This window comes from Odontesthes bonariensis, chromosome 18, assembly GCF_027942865.1.
Source record: "Odontesthes bonariensis isolate fOdoBon6 chromosome 18, fOdoBon6.hap1, whole genome shotgun sequence".
Taxonomy (NCBI): domain Eukaryota; kingdom Metazoa; phylum Chordata; class Actinopteri; order Atheriniformes; family Atherinopsidae; genus Odontesthes; species Odontesthes bonariensis.
The window spans coordinates 22,932,471-22,951,098 of NC_134523.1; the positions used below are offsets into that span (position 1 = coordinate 22,932,471).

The following is an 18,628-nucleotide window of genomic DNA, read 5'->3' on the forward strand; positions in this document are numbered from 1 at the left end:
GCTCAGCTCTCTTTTTACCATGACAGATTTGTATCATGTCTACATCACTACAGATGCTGCCCCTGTCAATATCCTGCTTTTTCTTTGCTGTCATCTCACGTTATTTCACACTTTCCTGCAGTCTAAAGACACCCCCCCCCCCCCCTTTGATATTTATTAAAATGAAACTGCTTGGTTTCAAGGGAAATGAAACACTTGCCCTTGGAGCCAACAGAAACCTTCCAAACCCCCGTAGCAGGATAATCCACTTGTGTGCCTTTTATCTGAATGCTCTGTGTGCACCCTTCATAGATTACACAACAAACGCTGTGCCATCACTCGAAAAACAGCCACAAATCTGTGAGTTGAATTTGCGGTGTTGATTTGAGACTCAAATGACATTTAGATGCTTTTTCTTTTTTCTACCTTAAAGAATCGTCCCCACTGGAATTCACCTTAACTGATGCTGCAATCACTTCAGATGAACTTTTGACAACGCTGATGCTTTTTATCTCACAGCAGGGAAATAATCATGCTTGTAAGTCTCACCGGCCTCTGTTTAGCACTTATGTTCCTGTGTTCCTTGTCAGATCAGTTATTTGATTTGAGTGTGTGTTTATCACGTTTGTTTCTCCTTTTTCAGTGTGTTTCACTCAACTGTTCTTTGTTCTGTGGCGATGACTTAAGAGTGATTTGTTACAACTTCATTCTGTCATGTGTCATGCATTCATTTATTCTATCTGCTCGTCCAATGCTGTTTGCAATCGGATGGCCAGAAACTGTTAAATTATTTCCAAGCAAAGGGCCAAGTCACTGCCACCATCACCGTTATCTCTGCCTCCGTCTCCTGTCACCTCCATCTTCCATTTACTCTCCCTCCTCCCTCATCCATCCTTCCTCTCGACACTCCGCCAGCTCTGCCTGCCAAACTTCCACCTCACACATTTCCTGTCTCGTGTCCACACACACACGTTCCCTCCTCTTCTTCTGTCTGAACATCCTGATATTTGTGTTGCTTTCTGAGCAGCTGGCTGTGCAGAGGATTTCTGGCTTTTTGGTGAATGATTGGGGTCACGAGGCTATGATGGTATATTTTTTTTGCTAAATACACATTTGTTTCAGCTGGCAGAACACACAAAGAGCCAAAAGACTCGCTAATAGAGACCGTCAGAAGCAAAACAGTATTAAAATGTGTGGAAGTTGTTTTCAAACGCCTCTCATTAAAAGATGATGCATGATGTCCACAAGGCTGTTAAACTCCCCTTCCTATTTTTGTGTATATGATTCATGTGGTACAGTGTGCAACTGTGTGGAGAACTCTAATCTCATTATTTCAGAGACATTAAGGCCACAAGTGCTTATAATTAATGTAAACCTAGTTTTAGTTTTTTTTTATTTATTATTTGATTTATTATCCAGGGAATAGCTGACCAGGCATTCGCTTAGTTTCCGCTCAGTGCTGGCAAGTGTGCAACTCCATTAATAAACATTTTCAGATATCCTCCAGTATTAAAAAAAGAATGTCATAGATTTCAAAATGCATCACAATAAACCACCTTGTTACATTCAAATCTCAGTTTTATCCAAAAACGAAGAGTTTCACAGCAGATATTATCGGCAATCGTGTGATGTTCTTATTGTACTCACGGGACAAAACAGGTCAATTACTAAGAAATCTGGGAAATATCACTCGGACTGAAGTTGTCTGAGGATGCCAGTTCATCACACTCATTCTTAGGGTCCATTTAGAAACACCAATTAAAATAACATGCATGTTTTTGGATGGTGGGAAGTTCATGTATACTTTCCATCAGAATTTAAGCTTCATATATGGAAAAAGAACACAGTTATCGTCATATTAAAGTACAACAGACTTCATTCACTTTGTTAAACAGCCAGAGTGATTTCACTCACTGACAGGCTTGATGCATGCTTGATTCAACTTAAAATTCATGTGGAACTGGCCCAAAGAGACGTGCAAAAGGGTGTGACAGCACCAACGGTGCATTACCCACCAAAAAGAAGAGTTACAGATGTTCACTGTCGCTCACGAGTCCAGGAGCAGCAGGAAAGGAAGAACAACCCACACAGGGGAGCTGTAGCTAAATTGCATATTCACTGATGAGGCTGAAGTGTAGTGTTACATCCAATCCATCCACTTAAGGAAAAATAAAAGGTCTAAACGTCATTTTGGTGAACAGGGATTCATGTTCATGGATTTAAAACATCCTTACTTCTCAAACAACTTCTGCATCATCATCATCTTCTACTTCCCTGTTGATGAATATATTTCATATAACCTTTCTTTTACTAGTGAAAAGTATCTCTATTCTGACATAACTTTGTTATAATCAGCTGATAGCATGACATGGAGGTAGTGGATTTACCACCAAGTCTCTCAAAAAAATGTGTAATAGGTATCCTTGTCAACATGCTGGAAATGTAGTAGTGGCCCAATAACGACGTAGAAATTGTTCAGTGATTAAAATATATTTATAGATGTAGGTACGATTGAACTTAAATGCACTGAATTATAGGGATGGATTTTTTAAAGATATTAGACTTTTAAAATAAGTTGAGCCAGTGAGATTTTCACTGGAGTAAATTGAGGAGGGCCTGAGTCTTAAAATAAGAATAGCTCCATGAGAATCAGGCCAAACAACTGTTACAAACTGTTGTTTTTTCCTGGCTTCATTTCGTTCAAAGAACGAAACATTTTTGAAGGAGTGTATCTCTACTCTCTTGAGAGTAAAAACCTCCATGTGTTACAGGTGTTATTCATGCCATTGTGGGGAGGACTATCACTGCCACTCGATGAGACTCCCATGAGCCCCTTCACCCGTCAGCATGACAGACAGCCCTGCTGCTGATTGAAAGCATACAAAAGCCCAATTCTAAGGGGCATGAAATGTTTTGCCCAATTTAAGTGAACCTGTTCACTTCATTAAAAAGCTCAGGCAGGCAAACCTGCAGTAACCATCCATCTGCAGTCAAATTTCTCTGTTCAGGGAAGAATTCTCTCAAGTTGTCATCAATCTGTCATGTCTGCAGTGATATTTGCATGCATTAACTGTCGCAATATAACAGCGGTGTAGCGCCTGTTCTCTTTCAATCTGCCTCATGTGCATCCATTCCAAGTTTCAGTAAACAATTACATATTCAATTAAATGAATTAGTCAAACTGGTGTCACATTTTAGCCTTGGTTTTGCCATGCAAAAGCCTGTCTTTACTACCCCCTGATACAGCCACCCAAAATGTTGATATTTGGACCCAACAAAACAGCATTAATCAACCATTAATGCTTACTTCATCTCTCAACTTCGTTTCTAAGTGTAATTTAGTACATTTGCATTTGAGGATTTGCACACAATTCTCCAGAGCCAGTGTAGCAGCAGGTTACCAGACAGCTCCCGTAACCCTGGCAGCTGAAAAAAGAGAAAAATCCGACTCCCCCAAACAGTTCCCAGAGGGGATTGAACCAAAGAGCAGCAGCCAATCAAGCATGCAGTTAAGAGTTGGGCCACTGCTCATTTTCATTCCACACATCTAAAGTCCCTCTGGATACGAAAAGCAAATTGCCAAAAATGTAAATGTTCAAATGGTCTTTTTAATCATCATTTTTTTTCCCCCATGCAATTTTTTTAGTTAGATATTGTCCGTGGTTCTTGTAGATTTCTAACAATTACACGTAATATGTCTGGCGGTGAAGTGCAATGAGCATTATTAACTGTTTGCTTGGTTGCAGCTGAGGAGCCGCCTCCTCGAAAGAAACCATTTAAGATACCATATGTAAGCATGCAGGCAAAGCAAGGATCTATTCCTACACTTTCTTTTAGTATCCCCGAATCATCGAGGACTTTGTTTATGTACACAAGTACAGTTAATTAATGGAGAATGTCAGAGTATACCACATTCTTGTTCATTTTAGTGATTCATAAAAATAATAGAATATCCCTGTTTTAAATCTTTAAAAAACTGGAACAATAATATGATGTACACATATATACTAACCCTCACCCATATGTAACTGTTTCATGTGTTTACAGTATTAACACGGCACATTTCTCAACAGCACCCCAATACAATAACTCCAAAGCTCTTTCCAACGTGTTTCTCACTCACTCTCACACAGGCACTCAGTATTTACTCTTAGTCTTTATCGCTATAGTCACAAACAGATGAGTACGTTAGGAGCAAAGTAGGGGCTCAATGTCTTGCCGAAGACCACATGCGGAGGCTTCGAATCCAACCACCGATCATCCGAGTAATGAGGTGGCAGATCACTCAACCACCTGAGCTTACACCCACCCCCTACCATGATCCAACTGTGATTCTGAATGAGGTCTCAGGTAAAGTGGGTTATAAGGGACATACTCATAAGTCACTGTAAGTAAAAAAAAAATAATAATAATCAGCAAGGAGGTGCAGGAAAGAGTGAGTGACCAGGTCCATCTGATAGGAATCTGTACAACCGATCAAAACCCAACAAGGTACAACTGTTGTAAATGTTACAGAATCATCATATAAAGCTAAAAATGAACAGATAAGCTGAAACTGTGTAGTGTTCCTCAGGAGGTTAGATGGTCATCTTTTAATCAGAGGTTCGCTGATTCGATCCCCGACATCACAGTATACATGTTGAATCCTTGGGCAAGTGTGTGCCAATGTGTTCCTGACTTGTAGCACATCTGCTAAGTTAATGTAATGTAGTGACATTTGTGTATGAGTAATCAGCTTCCTCTATGACTCCTTCTCGTGCTGTTCCTGTTTCGTAGGGGTGTGATTTTTTTTCTCAGTTGTGATGCCCACCGTTTAGGAGGAAGACTACAGCGAGTTCAACATGCCTCAAGTGCAAGTGTAAATGGTTGTGGAGGTGTGTCGACGTCACAAAGTGTTTGCAAAGATGGCCGAGATCACAATAATCACAGCTTGAGTGGGCAGAAGGAAAAGATTCAGCCTAGAAACAGGATAGGGGACCTTTTCACTCAACTGAATAAATACCAGCTGAAAAGCAAATAAATAAAATACAACTAGTCCTGCAAAAAAAATATAGAATTTTTACTGTGAAATTACATAAGATTAACTCACTTGTAAGTTTACAACTAACAGCGATGCTCACTGCAGGAAATGATCATAACATCCACAGAGTGTTTCCCAGGACCATGTCTGAGTTGCTGGGTCAATAAATTCTCAATAAGTTCTTCCTCAGTATTGCAGTATATAGTTCTCTTAATCTAAAGCAATTAAAAAAAATCCAGGTGTTCATCAGCAGCCACCATGTAAAGTTTCAGGCCAGGATGACTCACCTCCCTGGGTTTGCTCTAAATGTGAAGGCTTTATTAAAGCTGTTGGTCTAGTTACTTTTACACGGCGTTGCACTGTTTGCTCATTGACTTTGCTGTATATCAGAACTCAACATAGCCCAACATGGTTCTGATATACAGTTCTTGTGTCCCTTCCTCACTCTCACCTGATTCTGTCTGGCACTCGGTGGGTGTGATTGCCGTCACTCTGGCAGTTTCCCGCGTACTGTGCCCTGCTGGTGGCTCCCTGGTCCCTCCGCAGAGCCATTGCCCCGTGGGTGAGCACAGAGACTCCCTTGGCAATACGTCTGCAGGATCAGCAAGAGAACAACGTGAAACAGAGATAGGGGAACACTGTAAAGGTCTTTCATTGACAATGCTGAGGTCTGGGGGTATTCAGGTCATGGCAGCTTGAATGACATAGCTTCATGCTCAACTGGACAAAATTTTACAAAATATTTTGACAGTCTGAATTCAACTGAAATGCATGACTTTGACACAAACTAGAATAAAGGTTGTGATGTATTATATGTGCATGCAACTCCTCTTCAAAGAGAATGTGAAGAATCAAGACTTGAATGAAGAAAATCAATCAATCAGCTCGCTGGGTTAATTTATTGCTCTTGGCCAAATTAAGAAAAATTAAGAATAAATTCAGATTTTTAATCATTAAAAGGGATTGGTCAGCAAAATCCAAACAATTCAGCAGAAATTCTTTGGTGTTTGTGTGTGAAAAGAAGCTTTTTGTGTGTGTTTAGAAAATAGATTAGTTCAAGACAAGCTTAACAGGGAGAAACAGCTCGCTTCCCGTCAAAAACTTAAATAGACGCGCACCTTCCAAAAACTAAGCCATTACTCTTTACACTCACAGTTACATTACATAGCCACAAATACAGCCAAGTCTTGCTCAAACTTAAGGGGAATTTCAGCCAAAAGCTCTTAAACTTAAACAGCCTGGGGCTTTTTTTTTCCAAGGAGCTAAAAGATCATCTCAGTCCTCAGCCTCTTGTTTTTCCCTTTGAGGTCCAAGGAACAGGGTATATTAGACAAAGTCAATTCAAGTGTGAAATATCCTTCCCTAATCAAGTCTCTGTAGTACAGGTGACAGCACCCTACACAGGGGAGCATGGCAAGGTGTACTTAAGTTCTATTAGCTCAAAATAAGTTAAGGTTAAATACTATGAAACAACTTGAGAGTGATGGTCTTATACATTATACATTATGTTAAAATCACAATTGCTGCTGCCGAGTGTCTGCATCTTGGAAAGAAGACAGCGAGCAGGAGAACGAGGTATGGTACTGCTTCACATTTCCACAAGATTCTGGATGGTATTTGTAGTTTAGAGCATAAACACTGTGAAACGATGAGAAATGAATGTTTCATGGCTCAGACTGACTCACAATCGGAGCTCTTTCTCATAATTAATTTTTGAATACCACATGTCGTGGTCTGTGCTGTGAATGCTGTTTTTACATGTGTCACGCCCATGGACTCTTGTTTTTAGTTTCATGTTTTAGGTCACGTTTTTGAGTTTGAGTCCATGTTTAGTTTTCAGTTCATGTCTTGGTTTTGAGTTTTTAGTTTTGCCATTGTAGTTTCCCTGCACTCTGTTAATTAAGTTCACTCACTTCACCTGTGTCTTTTCCCCCCAGCTGCACTCACTTTCCAATCACTCTCACTCCCTATTTAGTTTCCTGTCTCCCCACTCAGTTTGCCGGATCTTTGTTGCCATTCCTACCTGACCTGCCTCCCATGCTTCCCGTTATTCTCGTTGCTCCCATGTCGTTTTCGTAAAGCTAAGTATTTATTTATTCTTGCCATGCCAAGTCCTTTTTGTTTTTCTCAGTAACATTTTTTGAATCCGGCTTAGCCGCGCCTTCTGTTTGCCTTATTGTTTTGTGAAATAAATCCAGTTTTCCTTTTTAAGTCCGCATCCGTGTCCTTCCCTACACCACAACCTGACAACATGTGTGGTAGGAGAAGATACAGATATAAAAGTTAGGTTTAAACAAACAAGGTTTTTTAATAAACTGGAAGTCACTGTATGCAGGATATCCACAAACATAAATCCTGACCTCAAACAACGCAGGGCAGAGAGAGGCAAGAAACAGGGAGGTAATAAATGATACGGAAGACAAGAATCTGGCCGTAGCTTTATAATGAGACCCGGTTCTATATATACTTTGCAAGGTAGTGACTAACCTAACCTAATTCAGGTGTGTAACAATCAGCGACTGAAACATGATGCAAAGCCAAACAGGATACACATTGGATGTTCTACAAAATGCAAATTAGGGTAGAGATTAAATGTCAGATGATCAAAAGAAAAAAGTAGAAGAAAAAAGATTGGTATACTTAATCAATAGGGAATCTTAAGCATAGCAAGTCCCACCCCAAAGATAGGGGCTGTTCCTGCGGTGGAAATGGACAGAGGCCGAGGAAAGGACCCATAAAACATTCCAGTTTCTGCAGTCAAAATGTAGCTTAACCGCACTGTGAAGTGTTTTCTCTTATGTGGTCAGTTTAAATGAATTGCCATCCTTTCAATGAATTTATCCCAACATAAAACCCACATTTTAACAAACAGAGAGAACCGAAAATGTTGTCAGGGACCTGAGGAACAAGATATGACAGAGGCATCAGTCGATGTAACTAATTAACAAGGTGGAAAACAATAAATCCAAAGATTAAATGTTTTACATTATGTTCATCTTGCACAATAGCCCTAACTGGTTTTATGTAAATTGAAAAGAAATGAGAAAGAAAGAAAGAAAACAGTGCTATGTGTAATCCTGCTTGATTCTCCTATAATATACTACAGTTCTATATTCTATATATACAATATTCGTAAAAGTACTTAAAAATCCACAACAGTCGCAGTAAAAACTGAAAGCCATTTAAAAACAAAGACTGCACCGAATGCAAATGTTCATCGATTAATTGAGAATATCAGAATGATGAAGTAGGATGTGCTGCGGGTAAGGTTGCCCTGACGATCGGCTCACAGGTTGATGGACCCCTGGGAAGAGAGAAGAAAGAGCTCCAGGAAAGGCAGAAAAAAGGCATGAAGAGTCCGATTGAAGACAGGTATGTATAGGGAAAATATATTAATCTCCAATTCTAAGTTGGGTTGCGTAGATATTATCTCGATTTCAAAGTATAGCAGTCTGTTTCCAAGGTTCCATTATTTAACTAGTTCTAGGTTTAAAAAATCTTGGAATCTGGCGGTAATCTGGTGGGAAAACACGTCAGTTAAGTAGCTCATCACTTACAGCAAGGTGAAGGACTTTCTATGCAGGTGCAGTTCAGGTACATTACGGTAGCTATAGAAACAGGAGAAATGAATAGTTCACTGATGAGAAAAGGCTTATTTCCCATGTGCTAAATGTAAGATTGTAGAAGTACGGTTACCATTACATTGCTTTTGATTTGTACTGATTTTAGGGCTGAACCTACCAGTTACCTACCGATGCTAACTGGTATTTCCCTCATCTCTTCTTATTTTGCTATGTTCAGGATGCTTTTTTGTGCCAGCCAATGACTGACAGCACTCAGCTGTGAGGACTAGAAAGTGGAGCTATTAGTTCACAATACTGTCTCCTTACTGTCCTCCTTGTAGATGTTTCTCCTGTGCTCACATACAAGCCAAATCCTTTGACAGAACATGAATTTTCACGTAGAATCTGACAATGCAGCAACTTCCTTCGAGGTTGTATGGAGCTGTGGATGTGTTGATTTCTGCTCCGAAACTTAAATGCAATGAAACAATTGCTGAATTGCATTTTGTTTCTCTCATTTACTGCTTTGCTCTATGACTGACTATAGTTTCTTTCAGTTCCTTCAACACCACTGTTACACTGCAGCACAGGGGAAGAGGGGCCACGTTTAAAAGATGGAGTATTTACAGTGTGAAGAATGGGGACGCTCATTTTCATACAGCATGCACAAAGACCAGCTAGAGCCTTTGGTTTCTCTGTCTTTTTATTTGCTCTCCCTCTTCCCTTGCCCTCTCTGTCAGTTGAGGCATTAGTAAGTATAAAGTATTTTAACTTGGGCTGGGCGAGTTAACTCGTTATTATCACATTAACTCATTTTTCTAAAATGGAGGACAAAATGTGGGAGGTGTCATCTCCTAATCAGATCCACTGCCAAAGCAATCAACGGTTTTCGTGTCATTAATCATTAACAAGATAAAGAGGCCTGCCGGTCAATGCACTGCGTGGCATGTCGTGTATTAAGCATGTTCACTGCATAGTTGCATGGCTTCAAGTTTATTTTTGTTTGTTTGTTTCAGCGAAGCTGTCAAGGAGGGTGTGTATTTCTACCCATCAACTTGAGCGTCAGGTTTTTTTGGGGCAGTCATTCGGTGTAAGTGCCAGCTGATACAGATTCCAAATGTTGTGCAGTCTGCCTACTCAGTGCGCTGCCAGCACGCACCACAGACCCACTAGCTCCTTAAAACCCCTTAAAGGTAGCTCATTAAACACCTTGAGGAATCAAAGTTTAAATTATACAGACATGAATATTGATTCTAAAGAGGTAAATCAACCCAGAAGCTTTGACACAAAACAAGTAGACCGGGGGGTATAAGCAAGTTCAAGTCGTAAAGTCGTAAGTTAGGAAAACCACAACAAGCCTGCTGGGAGCTGATGAAGGTTCCCGTGATGATAAATAAAGCAGCTGATAGTGATAAGATAAACCAAACACAATAACACATCAACACCGCACTGATTCAGATTCTATATTCATTCATGTGACTAATAACTAAATACTACCAGAATCTCTTGCTGTCTGTGTCAGTTTAATAACAGATCAGACTTTAATCTACAGGAAGCATTCATGCTTAAAAAACGCCCATCTTTTTCATTTAGCTGTAAACTCAACCCTGTTTTGCAACTCATGACTTAGAAATGAATGCAGCAGCTTCTTCTTACATCTTATGATGCTACAGCGTAGAATGTGAAATAAAATAATTAAAATGAACAAGTCCTGCTGTATCGTTGATAAGACTTCAACAGTCAGGCAAGAAATGAGAATGAGCCTCAATTCCTTTTTTTTTTTGTTGGTTTTGCTTCAATTATCAAGTGAATTGTCTCTTCAACTGGTGGGACAGAACATGACTTGAGGAAGGGTCAAGGGAACAAGGGTTTGAAAGTTCAAAACTATGTGTGCATAAATTCAAGAGTATTAGAGCTGTGTTTTGGAGAGAAAGCAGGGTGTTCACATGTCACTTTGAATGTTGTAATGTGCCAGATAGATTATTCGGCAGGCACACAGAATTAAGGTGCCAAAGAGACAAAGGAGCCTTAATCAAGCACCATTTTGGGAATTCATTTAAAAGAAACAACACTGAAGAAAGGAAACATTGCTAGAAACAAGCACAAAATGGAAACAAATGAGAACAAATGCAATGAAAACCAACAATACGAGAAGATGAAAACCAATTAAAAATAAACTGATTGAAAGAGATTCAAAACAGCTTCAAAATTAGAAAGAAAACACAGAAAAAAATGCAAATCAGCCACAGAGGGATTGAACCACTGAGGAATAGATGCAAAATCAAGAAAAAATAACGCAAACCCCAAGCAGTCACAGATAAAACCCGTCCAATACACAGACAGATGCAGTATGAACTAAAATCAATACAAACACAAAAGCTAACTCTTAGACACACAAACAAACGACTACTAGCTGGGATGGAAAAGGATGCAAAGAAACTACAAACTTCAGAAATGGATGCAAACAATGACAATCAGGTGCAAAATTTACACAAAAAGGTCCAAATGAGATTAAAACTGAAAGAATACACAACGAAGGACCAGAAAAAGAAGCAAAACAACCACGACAGCTTAGTTTGTTCATCCTGCAGTCTGAATGTCTCGTCTCTATGTAGGACAGATGTTTTTTTTATTTTTTGTGTGGGCCCCGAGGCCATTTGTCTCATAATCTGTCCATGAATGTGCCTGGATTATGTTCTGTTCATGTGATTGCTGATTTTACAGAAAGCGCAAGTAGTGAAAATGTGATATAAATTAAACTCTTATCATGCATGTTATGATATGTTGAATCAGCTAACAGGACGATGATAATTTGATTTTACATTTGACTTGAAAGAGCTATCAGCTGCGAGTGAAAGTCCCCTTGCTGCATAGCGGGGGCAGTTTCTTTAATACTGTATCTTCAATAAACTACTGGTCCACATCATAAGCATCTATTTAATTTTATGTGCATGCGAGTCTGTTTCTATAAAGCCACCTATTATAGATTCCTGCAGTCATAAAACACTGCAGCAGAGAATTGAATGCTGCTGCAGCACACACTGTGTTACTGTGTCAGAGAACCATTTAAAAGATTTAATTGTTGAAATTTAGAGGATGCATGCGGCGCATCCATTGTACCCCTCAGTATGCGATAATCCATTGTGAACTGGTAAAACAAGCATTAAAAGTGTTACTGCATTTGTCACTGATGAGCCATAACATTAAAACCACTTGTGCATATCAAATTAAGATCTGGAGCATTTGTTACTCGTTACTGTTGTTGTGATTGACCGGTGTGTACTTTTAATGATCCTAGTTTTTTCTTCAGCCGTATTAACATGCAAGCAGAATTTCAATGCTGAAGAGTGTGTGTTCATGCTGACACTACCTTTTATACCAATGAGTCACTTAATCATCATCCCTGAAAATAACAACTTCAATTGAAAGGATTCTTTACAAAAGGTCCAATTTAACAGTATTCAGAGCTCTCATCGTCATCTCGTGGTCCTGCCGCTTCAAACCTTTTCTGTGGGAGGTCATTGAAGTGTAGCTGAATTCACCTCAAGGACACTGTCTTCAAGTAACTTGAATGGTGATTTTGTCAGAAGATGCCACAGTAATAGAATGAGGGTTTCATTAAAGCAGAATGACAGTCTGGCAATGCTTTAAGTGACCATGAGTTGAAACGCAGTCATAATGGGCTGCCTTTCAGGCCCAATTTCTGGCACATTAAGCCATTTGACAAAAATATGTGAATGTGAACGGCTTTAATAGGAACCCAACTGGAAATGGGCTCTTTTTTTTTGTTGTTGTTGTTGTCGTTTTGTACTTTGTTTTTCATGCATTTTACAAGTTTGGTTTTTGGTCATTCCAACACAATAATTTCATTTTTATTCTACTGTCATGTAAACATGCTTAATGTAACAACAACAAAACACAGCTGTGAGTAAGAAGCCGGTTGGATGGTGTGGTAACAGTTTTTTTGCCTAACAACTTAAATTCTAATTATGCACCATATTCAATGAGCACATCTTTTGTTTGTAAAACAAGTGACATTTGTCATATATAAAGGAATAAAATGTAAGATGTCCAACAAATGTGTAAAAGAAATAAAAATTTTCAATTTAAACACTTCAAAAGGGCAAAAAGACATAGATTAAGTATACCTGAGGCACGTGATGCATAACTTTCTGTTGTGGAAGAACATCGTAGTGATTGCATTGTGGAGCTCCGGAACTTTTCACGCCTCATATTTCAATTATTAATTCTCTGTTGATGATATGATGCACCTCACATCCTCAGACCACATCTTTCTATTCTTTTACTCATCATTCAGATCGGTCTGAGTTCCCATTTGGTTTGGCGCTGAAAATTTAGGTAATTCCATTTAACAGGGAAAAAAGCAGTGTCTTTTAGTATCAGTGCAAGTAACTGCACTCACATGACACATAAAAGTAGTTCACAAATCGCACCTGCTGGCTACTTTGGCTGAGTCTACTTTAACTTAGTCTCACCAGAACTTGCAAAATGGGAATGTTTAAAACCCCTCATCTCGTGGATTTTTTCTCCCCAACTATCATACATCATTACATTGTGAGCATCAACGCCATCAAGTCAGAAAAGTAGTGACAGGCAGGCCTATATCACAGCAGAAAACTGACCTTTTTTTTGCCTTTATTTTGAAATCAGAACATATTTTTCCATGGACCAGCGACTATACAATCTGTCGTGAGATCGTGCTGCTCACAGATTCCTTCATCTAGGTTTCAGCTTGGCTTTAGAGTACGGGGATATCTGTAGCTCTTCTGTAAAGAGAAGCTTCTGACAGGAACCTATGCTCTGTGGCTCAAAGATCTTCAACAGCTGGTGAAATTTGTGATAGAATAACTCCATAGATCCTTAACTCTGAAAACTGTCACAGATTTAGGGACTCTCCTCTCCCTGAGAGTGGAGCAACAGAGTTGGCAGTCCCTCGTTTATCAGTGGCAGATTTGTCAAAATGTTGAGGGTTTTTTTTGCTTGGCAGATTTTAAACACAGTGTGCATCTTATCTAGTTTGAACTCTCCTGTAAATTCATAAAATTAAAAGAGTGTCCAGATGTCAAACTCCTTTTTGTCCTTTTCATCACAAGATATTTTCCTTCGCCATATCACAGTGACATTAGCATAACAGTCTTTTACAGCTATTGACACACCAATGTAATTAAACGTTTTTTGATTCCCTGCACCTGAATATTCACCAGTTAATGATAATATAGTATAATTACATCATTTTTTTAATATAACTTTGGTTTCTGGTATGATTTTCCTGTGTTTGGTTTCGCTGCTACTGGCCATTGTATGTCCCACTCTTCTATATGCAGCTCCTTGCGCTGCTGTTTTGCTGATACTTGAGGAGCGTCCATTTTGACTCAAGTAGTTTGACCTTTTTCCCCTCAGTGAGTGGAATCTATGCGAGGGTCACGGATCAAACCTTTAGTATCTATGCCGCCTGTCTCTGGCCTTTTTTGCCTCGGATATCTGGTCGAGGACGAGGTCTTGCTCTGGTTCTCGTGTTGTTCAAAAACCATCGGCCAGTTTTCGTCGTTCAAACTACAGCTTATTAAAGTTGGGGATGAGAACCCATTTTATTGTGCTGTGGTGTATTTTCTGCCTGGCCCAAACAGTTTTTTCTTAAAGGAATTATGTTACTTTTTATCCTCCACCATGAAACTGTCCAGACTGGTTATTGTTGGAAAATATAAAATACGTAATAACGATGATTTTGAACTCTTCGCCAGCGTTTTTATTAGCATCACGGATTCTTTAAATTTTACCCGACATATGTCTGGCCTACCAAAGGTCACACACTGGACCTTGTTTTCACTCTGGATTTGAATATCGACTTTCATTTGGTCTGATCAGCACTGTATCGTTTTTACTTTTCTTCTGCCTCCCTCCTGTTCGCTGTGTGTTTAGCTCTCGCATCCTTTACTGCTGATAAATATTCTGATGCTTTTAACTAGTGATCTGTCCTTCCGTGTTGAGGCTTCAGAGCATATGTCGAGTAATCCAGGAAGATTTTTTTTAAGCGCATATCGAGGCTTGTATTGATGACATATGTTCGAAGCGTTGTGAGCCAGCCGTACCCCATGACTAATTCATCAAATGGCTTGGCGTGTGATTCAAAATATAAGGGGCAGCAAAACTCAATGGACCTCCCCTCAGATTTTGTGAACTTGGGACTTTATTGCATGTTTGCTTGAAATCTATTTAAGTTTCTTTTTTTTTTTAGAACATTTTGAGCTTATCTTTCCTAATAAGTTAGGCACATCGTAATAACTGTGAAAGGGTATTTTCTAAAGCAAGTTAAATCCTGTAAAAGAAAAAAAAGGAACCGCCTGAGGCCCAGCACTGTAAAAAAAAGTTGTTTTTAAATAAAAATTAATAAAATGTTCCTATTTTACATGCTGCCCATTGTAACACAAGTACATTCGCATCACAATCCTCTCCCTGATTAGCTTCATCTCTCCCCTCTGTCCCTGCCATCATCCCTGCCAGATGAAATATTAATGAGAATATTATTTGTTTATTGGCATTATCATTTAAGCACAATTCAGTTAAGAGCTTCACACACCAGAGCAATAATGTCATTATAATCACTCTGCCTGTTTTACATTTATTGTCCACTTGATGGCACAGTAGAGTACCTGAAGCAGGATGAAGCTTCGCCCATGAGTGAACCAACTAAAAAGCTTCAACGCTTCATCTCACCATCTCTACTTTTAACAATTTTTATGCGCTTATAATGATGTTGATTTCTCAACAAATCTTTTACATGATCATTGTCTTTTCTTTTCAGATAAAGTATGTCCATTTAAAAAGAGACTAACTCCTGTTTCAAAGTCTTCCCCTTGAATAAATTAGCGTATTCACTGTTGAAAGCATTCTTGTGGAAAATTTGAGCCCTTGTGGAGGAAAACTCATCAAGATGTTCATCTACTTCACTTTAAAATCTTTTAGTTTCTTTTAGCAATTCAGTTCGAGATGAAACGGATGCCTATTTTTCAATCTTTCAAAGAGCAGAGATCATCCTAAGGTGATATTTGACACCATTAGTGATATTGTTACTCCTACTCCAGCTACTGTCCCAATTTTTCTTGTGAAAATTTTATCTCTTTGTTGGAAAAGTCAATGTGAGAAACACCTCATTTTACAGTTCGATCTGTTATTTTAGAACATGTTTTATCTGTTTCTTTATCTGAGCGGTTAAGATTAGTTGATTCAGTGAAAGTTCTCTTGATATTTTACCTTCATCTTTGTTGAAAAGAAAAAATGTCTTTCAGTCTATCTGTCCCTGTGTGCTCACCATGATCAACACTTCACTGGTGTCCAGTCAAGTCCTATCCAACCACTCTTTAGAATAAACCTAAGCGTGGCCCTTTTCTTCTTAGCAGCTACAGCCCAATCTCAAAATGAATATTTATTACTAAGATTTTAGCAAAGGTTGTGGCTAAGCCAATCAGGTGTTCGCAGAGCTCATTCTACCAAAATAGCTTCTAAGTACAGGTCATTTTTCTCACTTCTCTTGCCTATGGTGTGCCACAAGGTTCTGTTTTGTGGCCTTTATTGTTTCTGTTATATCTGCTCCCTATTCAGCAGACTTTGAGCAATCTTAAGGACATATCCTATTACTGCTGAGCCCCCAGATATTTGAAGGCTACAGATCTTTCTCAGGTGCTTAGACTCTATCAAAAGTTGGATGGCTGACAACTTTCATCAACTTAATGCAGAGCAAACAGAAGTCATAGAAATTTGCATCTGCGGTAATAACTCTGCATCCCTTTGCTTCTTTTGTTAAATCTTCTACCAGGAACATTGGCAAAACATTTGACTATTGTAAAACACTTTGTGATGTTTATCTTGAAAGGTGCTTAAATAATTAAAATTTTACTTACTTACTGTTACTTAATTTTGTATAGGCTGCAAACTCTTAATTACGTTCTTTCACTGCATTAATGCAGAATTGTTCACATCGTCATTGAGATGCATCTTAGAATTGAGAAATCCCCACACTTCTGTTGCACAACTGTGCAGTGTGCATTACCTGCTCAAGGTAAAATTGTACATTTTGACTCTTAGGTAGGATGAATCATAACATCTGTTTTCAGTGGAACCTTTTCTTAGGCGGGCGTGGGGGTTTCAGATATTTAGAGGAACCAGGCATCACCTGGATTCACTTGGTCAGTCTATTCAGATTAAGTTTATAAAAATCCCTGAATTGAAATTAAGTCAGTCCAGCAGCGTAAACATCAGGCAGGGTCGTAAAATCGCTCTACATACCCCCAGTGTGTTGAAGCAGGAAAAAAAACATGAATTTTCACGGGTTAGGGTTAAATGTTTATCAGGGATAAAGAAAAAGAATGTTTATTTTTTCACTGATCCTCATGCATTTTTTAAATCATCAGGCTGGGTTTTCAGCATCTTCGAGGCTCAGCGCTGCGGAACTCACTTAATCCATGTAAATTCTCAATTCACCTGAGAAAAAAAGAAACTACAATATCTACGTGACTTTTCAGCAATAGAATCATTCAAGCAATACATCAAGCGCCTTATATAGAATCACAATGTATTAAATATTTATTTCAATGAAATGCAAAAGTTCTTTGCGTTGTGTTTTCATGTTTTAATACTTTACCGCCATCACACCTAAACAGAAAACGCTGACTGCTCAGCCTTGATTAGACAAGTAATAAGAAGCTCATGTTCACCATGAATGATATCCATTGTTTCTTTGTGGAGATGGAAGAACATTACAGATGGACAACCATCGGTGCAACACTTCATCAATTTAGAATTACCAGACTGTAGCCAGTCCTCACTAAAAGGAACATGACAGCCTGATCAGAGTTTGCCAAAAGACACTATCAGTTTGCAATCTCTTATTCCCATTTAGGAGGCATGAATAACGGTGAATTTAGATGTTAAAAGTTTAGTTTATATGGTTACTTAAGGTGTTTTGGGCCTGTTTCAAAGATTTGATGAGCATTAGGGGATAGGAAACACATTTGGGGCTCGCATCAAACTGTCAAGTCATTTCCAGTCTCAGCCAGCGAACAACAAACTCACGTGGATAACCAATATTTTCCCAGATATGTCTCAGATAGTCTTTTCTGAAAATTAACTCTCTCCAGTTCCCTCATATGGGTGACCACTGCAGCTGTTGATTATTTATTCTCTTTTTCTTCCACTAGATATTTTCAGGGTTAGAACAAATACTTCTTCTGAATTACAACCGCTAACAAAGTAGCCTATACGCCACCCTCAAGCACCACGATGCAGCCTAGTTTGTTTGCTTTAAAATAGTTTGCTTTACACTTGTCTAGGGCTTTTTAAAAGTTTTCCTCAGACCGGTTTCGCTGATGAATGATGAATGGAAATCCTCCTAATGACTCTCAAACCAAGAGAAGCAAAAGCCCTGGATATGATAAAAAAAAATCCAAAAGGCTGAACAATTTTAAGGAAACCAGACACCGAGCATTGCCTTTTCTAGGATCATTCTTATAGTCAAACATGGTGATGGTAGTATCATGCCATGGGAATGTCTTTCTAAAGCAGCAGCTGGGAGAATAGTCAGGAAATAAGAAAATATTCATGCCAATAAAGGCTCAGAATATCAGGCTTGTCAAAAGATTTACATTTCAACAAGATAACAACCCAAATTCAACCAGAAAAAAAACCACAGGAATGGCTCAGGAGGAAGTTCTCTGGAGACCTTGAAATGGCCGTGGTTCATTCACAATCCCTTCCAACCCGGTTTTACCAACAACAATGAGAGAGACCTCCAAATGAAAGGAGTTACTAAGTTCTAAGATAGTTGCCAAGAAGAATTGAGCCAGGGTAAATGTCTACTAAGGAAAGGATCTGAACATTCTGGCGTAATTAATTTGAATCTTTCTTTTGGCTTTACAAATTTTCTTATTTCCAATAAAAGGTGTTACCTTTTGATCAGGCTTGCTTAAACTAGAAAGTTGGACCTGGTTTAATATTATTAGATTGATGAAAAATCTGTGATGGCAATTCAGTGGGTCACTGGCAGTAGGTC

The 18,628-nt window shown here is 38.9% G+C and overlaps 1 protein-coding gene across 1 annotated transcript in view; it reads right to left on the reverse strand.

Moving 5' to 3' along the window:
- Positions 1 to 18,628, reverse strand: part of grin2da (glutamate receptor, ionotropic, N-methyl D-aspartate 2D, a) — a 255,403-nt gene that overhangs the window by 116,620 nt on the left and 120,155 nt on the right. Inside the window, exon 6 of the mRNA XM_075449709.1 lies at positions 5,451 to 5,591. Coding sequence (XP_075305824.1) covers positions 5,451 to 5,591 — 141 coding nt within the window. The remainder of the gene's footprint in view (positions 1 to 5,450; positions 5,592 to 18,628) is intronic.